Source organism: Pterocles gutturalis, unplaced genomic scaffold (genome assembly GCF_000699245.1).
Source record: "Pterocles gutturalis isolate BGI_N339 unplaced genomic scaffold, ASM69924v1 scaffold19704, whole genome shotgun sequence".
NCBI classification, from domain to species: Eukaryota; Metazoa; Chordata; class Aves; order Pterocliformes; family Pteroclidae; genus Pterocles; species Pterocles gutturalis.
In genome coordinates this window covers 1,467-7,272 of record NW_010133700.1, presented here as the reverse complement: position 1 = coordinate 7,272, position 5,806 = coordinate 1,467, and the positions used below count along the sequence as shown (strand labels likewise).

General features: G+C 42.9%; 1 protein-coding gene across 1 annotated transcript; it reads left to right on the top strand.

Annotated features, from left to right (window-relative positions):
• Nucleotides 1-2,170: 2,170 nt before the first annotated feature.
• On the top strand, nucleotides 2,171-5,128 carry MRPS17 (mitochondrial ribosomal protein S17). The gene is made up of 3 exons (XM_010081335.1): nucleotides 2,171-2,233; nucleotides 3,604-3,750; nucleotides 4,647-5,128. The coding sequence occupies exons 2-3, from the start codon at nucleotides 3,628-3,630 to the stop codon at nucleotides 4,935-4,937; spliced, it is 414 nt and encodes a 137-aa protein (XP_010079637.1). The 5' UTR covers nucleotides 2,171-2,233; nucleotides 3,604-3,627; the 3' UTR covers nucleotides 4,938-5,128.
• The last annotated feature ends 678 nt before the right edge of the window (nucleotides 5,129-5,806 follow it).

Below are 5,806 nucleotides of genomic sequence, written 5' to 3'. Positions count from 1 at the left end.
AGTTATCCAACCACACTTTGGTCAGCCACGCTCAAGTGAAAAAGCATCTGTTTTCACACACACAAAAAGCCAGCAACACTTTTTAAGCTGAGACCTCCTTAGTCTCAGCTGCAGACAGGCTAGGAGTTAATGGTAAGCGTGACACCCCCTCTCTTACACCCCCAAAAGCACTCTGCCCTCCTTAAGGATCAGCAGCAACTGTACTATCTGCTGGCAAAGTCCTTACATGAGGTGGAAATATAAAACCCTTGGGAGCGTAGTGTGGTTTAAAGAAACAAGGTTTGGGAAGTGCTTTAAGAGCCACCAACAGAAGATGCTTAAAATATCAACTGGAAAAGTACATTAACATAGGTAACTACTACAATTTGTGAGTCTCCTGTCATTGCTGAAGTATTTACTGCGACTCTTAATTGCAAATGCACCTAACTCATGCTTCTCCCAGTTCCTGGATTTCTACACTTAAACTCAGAAATTAATGCAAGCAATTTGAATGCAGACAATACAGGAAAGCATTGTGGGTTTTTTACAGTTGTTGACTCACTGTGCTCCCTGCCCAAGTAACAATTTAAGCAAAGAATTCACTGTTTTAAAATGGGTCAGGAATATAAAGGTTTTTCTTACCTCTCAATCTAAAAAGAAGTTATCTAAAGACACCAGTGGGAATCAAGACTTACCTCACAGATCATTTTCGGAATGAAGAGAAGAAAAAAAAAATTAATCCAAAATTCCATATGTTTCAGCAGACATCAATATCCAGCCCTCACAAGTTCTGCCACTGAAAATAAAATCCAAGAACAACTTTCATACTTGATCCCCTTTCCTTTGTTTCCTACGAACTGCAGCATGTTAGCGCCCTCTGAAAAATCAAAGGATTGCTTTCCCAGGTGATATGAAAGGCTCTTAACCGTTTCCTGCCTGTGCCAGCAAGACTCCTCCCAACTTCTCTCCACTGTAATTCAAGCAACAATGCACTAAAATAAGAGCCATGAATCTTGACTTGGATATCTGTAAGAACTGATAATGACCTTGCAAATAACTCCTTTGATAGTATTTGATCAAACTACTTCAACAGTGTCTCCAACAGCCTTTTCTCACCATACACAGCTGTTTTAAAAAGGGAAGCTACACAGTGGCAGCAGTTGTCCTGTTAAGTAAATATGATTCCCTACCTGCCCTCTTCCTGGGGTGAGAGATAATGGGACAATAATGCCTAAAGAGAACAAGCCTGAAAAGTGGGCAGCAGCCAAAATACTTGCCAGCAGAAAAAAGATAAGTGAACACATTTAAATAAAAAAAAAAGGGGATGGCCTCTGCCTGAAGTCACAGGAACAGATACCCCAGGCTTCATGGGCTGCCAGGAACATATTACCTCAAATGCAATGGCAAAGCTAGGGCTTTTTTTGCCCTTATTCAAAGGTTTTTCTCAACCCTCCACTTTAGATACAGGTTTACAGAAACTGAATTTCTATCAGAGTATGGATAAGCAAGGGCAACAGGCCAGCTCTCATTTCATACGACTATTCCAGATTTACATAGAAAACCTTCAAGATTTGTCTCATTGATTTAATAGCAGGTGGAAAACACAAAATTCCTTCCTGGGCAAGCAGACCTTAGTGCCATGCACTCACAAGAAAAGACTGAACAAGACAAAGCACTTCATCCCCTAGAAGTTAGGGTGTCAAGGGGCACCTCAGCCCTCACTCCACAGCCTCCTCACCTCCTTCCAGGGCCTCCAGGCCGAGGCCTGCTGCAGACTGGGTCCAGCCCCACCACACAATTAACTGCTGCTGAATATAGTACTCCCATCACTTGTTCACAATTAAAGTCAGGCTGGATGGAGCTCTGTGAGCCTACAGCACCAGAGGCTCAGGGAGCCTCCCCACAGACAGCAGCTCCCAGGGGAAATAGGGCCCAAGCTGCTCCCCCACCTCCCCTGGCTGCAGGCCTGGGCAGGGCCCTGGCCCCCCGCTCAGCCTGGGAGAGGAAGAAAACCTTCATTTCCATCAGCTTGCATCTCCCCCTGCCGGCTGAGGCAGCCTCAGGGGCTGTACACAGAGCCCACACAGACCCCATAGCCCGCCCCTCACCACTAAGGCGCCCAACCTGGCTGCCTGCGCCTTTAAACCCTCCCCAGGAGTCCCCGCCCCTCCGCTGAGCGGCTCTTCCTGCTTCGGCTCCGCTCCTTCCGGCCCAGTTTCCTCAAGGCCCCTGAGGCGCGGTGGAGGGAGTGGAGGCGGTGAGGGGGGCTGAGGGGTGGCTTTGCGGGGTCTGGGAGGGGGATGGCTGGGTAGCGGGTACTCCGTGAGCTGGGGCTGCTCTCTGAGAGGTGGCTGAGCCGAGATGCAGCACCTGTGGCCCAGGGCTTCTCCCTCAGCCCTGCCGGTGGGGGGGTCGCTGAGGCCGGGCCTGGGGTGGAGGGCTGTGGGGATCCGGGGGTAGGAGGGGAGGCTCCTAATCTGCTTGAGCTTCCTGTTTTATTCTCTTTTTCCATATGAGATACACCTAGCCTGGCTCTCTGTCTCCTGTCTTCCTCGTAACTGCCTTGTGCTTTGTGGGTGTTGCTTGTTCTGTCCATGTCTGCCTCTCCCTGGGTGGTCGCTGTGTGGTTGCTGGTGGTTAGCCCTGCTCTGTAGGAGGGCCTCTCCCACCGACCATCATCTCCAGCCCCATGGATCAGAGAGCAGAGTCAAGGATGGTAAAAGCAGCCCCAAGCTTTGCTGCTTGAAGCACTTAGTCCTGTAGATGTGTTTCTGTATGCCTGAACTTTTCTTTTGATGTGTTGCAACATCAAAGCAAGTGTCTAATAGTGTTACAGAATTGATAGATGGAGGCTCCAACAGGTGTCACCTGTGCTTAATAGTATAGCTGGGTGGGAGAGAAAAAGGCTGTTAGTCTTCAGGATTAATATTGGTTCAGGTCTTCTAATGTTTAGCTAGCTATTTTGTCCATGATACTTGTAAGAGTGGTATGGAAAGCTGGCCCTAATTAAACGAAACAAATAAGGGAGTATAATTCTTACAGGAAAGAACTAACTCAAAAGTGATTACACTTAGTGTAGGTCAGATAACTCTTTGATATGTCATTTATGCTTTGAGAAGTTTATTAGCTTCCTAAAGTTTTATCAGCTTTGCTAATAATCATGAGCTACACAGAAGCAAATGACATTCTGACTAGGAGCTATAGACTCCTCCCTGTTTTGGTCATATACAGACCTGATTAACAGGTCTGCAGCAAAAAGAGCTGTTGGAATAGGAGTTAAATTAATAATAGTTTCCACAGCTATGCATTTCTGTCTTGTGTGACAATTGGTATGGTTGAGAGGAATTTTCTGGACCTTGTGGGATAAGGTCTCATCCTCAAACTATTAAGTCCATTTTTACTGCTATCCTGAAGTGACTTCCCCTGATAACGGGGGTGTGTTCCCATGCTGCCTGATATTGTAAACCAAGGCTGAGACAGTGCAATATATGGAGTTGTGAACGGCTTCTATCGACCCTGTTTTTCGTAATGAAGCTGTTAGTCTGAAAGGGAAATCATAATGTTGGTATTGATCAGAAACTGGTTATTTCTCTGTTACAATAACATCTGCTTGCTTGTTGCCAGGCACTGGATGACCATACCTAAACAATGTCTGTACCACGTGGAGCTGTCCATGCAAAATGGATAGGAGGGAAAGTCATAGGAACCAAAATGCAGAAAACTGCCAAAGTGAGAGTGACAAGGCTTGTGCTAGATCCTTACTTACTAAAGGTAAAAGCTGGTTAACAACTTGTTTTGCATGACAATTTTTGTACTGTGTGGAGAAAAGTTTTTTTGATTTACTGTTAGAATTTCTGACAGCTCTTTACAGTGCAGGTTCCTTAAGGAACATGTGTAATGGTTTGGCTGTGGGATGACTGCAAAGGATGAAAAACAGTGTGCTGTGAGGACACTTCCATATAGATTATCTGTTAAATGTGTTTCTTTGAAGTGCTTAGTTAATGCACTTCATTTGATCTGAGTTGAAAAGGTAAGTTTTTGTTGTTTCACCCTTAAATTTAATTTTTCGTATTGATTTGGAGTATGCTTTGTTTTAGAAACTTGATGTTAATATTAATTTTACAATAAATTTTGTACCAGTTTATCTGCTTGCATCATTGTAAACATACTTTGTGTTTGAATCTGTACTGTGATGTGCTATACGAGCTTTGTGTTTATCACTCAACAAGCAGTGTTGATGTGAAGCATGCTAAGGAGAGGAAAGGCTAACACAGCAGAACTAGGGAGCAGAGAGGCCAGTGGGAAGTGGTGATGCTAGGAAAGGGAATCTGTGTTGGAGTGAAGAGCTTGTTATTTTTACCTGTATCCCTGTGTGCACTATGAACAGCTTTTTGTACTTGGCTTTTTCTTCCCTGTCTCCTTTTCTACAGGCTCAGGTGGCAACAACATCCTGACCAGAGAGACTGTCAGGGAAGCATAGTGCTGTGCTTTCTTTGGAAAAGCAGTAGAGTGCACAGTTGCATTTCTCTTCATGATCTAAACTGAATCTCATTAAAGACATGCATAAGACTTCTTAGTGAAATATAGTTTGTTTAACATTAACTATATATTTGCCAATTGCTTAATTTTGAAATCTAATACCAAGGTTTCCTTTTTTCCTTCTACAGTTCTTTAACAAACGAAAAACCTATTTTGCCCATGATCCATTGCAGCAATGTGTTGTTGGAGACATTGTTCTTCTGAAAGCTTTGCCTGAGCGAAGGAGCAAACATGTGAAACATGAACTGGCTGAAATTGTTTTCAAGGTTGGAAATGTTATAGATCCGATAACAGGAAAGCCCTGTGCGGGAACCAGATTCCTTGAAAATCTGTCTGATTCAGAAAATCTGACAGAGGCAGATACTACCTATCTAAGTGAAAAACTCCAGGAACTTAAAGTTTGTTCAACAGACAAATAGAGGAGAAAATATTTAAACTGAGGGCTTTTCTGCTTCTCTCTGTCAGGGATGTTTGGGGCCCTGCTGTTGTATGTTAAAATGTTTCAGTGAAATCTGTAGGCAAAATAAATAGTAAACATAGTTGCTTATAAGAACAGAAGTTACAGATTGATAGGCACCTCAAATTTTTAAATGAAAATACAAAGAAAATGTGAGTTTAGTGTTAACACTTCATTTTGTTGCATGTAGTTTTGCCCCAAGCCTTGACGGTTTCAAAAGCCAGCTGCTCACCTGGAATGACTGTTCTGTATTGAGAAAGACAAGAATATAACTGTATAATGTTTAAGTTTGCTGGGAGGGTCATTATATTATTTGATTGTTCTGTATTTCAGACAGTCTTCTGTGGTTTGTAGGATTAATTAAGATAATGCTATTAAACCTTTTGAAAGGAAGTGTAGAATTTTAAAACCAGCTACCTGCATGTGTCCTTATTTCCTCTTACAGTTGCTCATACCATGTTGCAGTATCTTCTAACTTCCAAAATTTCTAACAAGAACACAACTACTTGCCTTTATAATGGAAGTAAGATGAGAATAAAAATTCAGGGTAGCTTAGCATGGTTGCCTTTGTAACCTGTCCAAAGGAAGAATTTAGTTCTGGGAGAGATTGATCTCTTTCAACTGCCAGAAGGAAACAGAAGCTGATAATACAAAATCAAAAAAGAAGTAGTAAAGATGGTTAGTCTCATCAGAACAGCTAATTAAAACAACACATTTTGGGAGAGATACAGGTACTGATTTGCTGCATACTTTAATATGAAACTAGAAGGCCATAGCAGTTAATGATTAAAGATCACTTTATCCTGCTACAGCTCTTGGGATCGTGTGTTG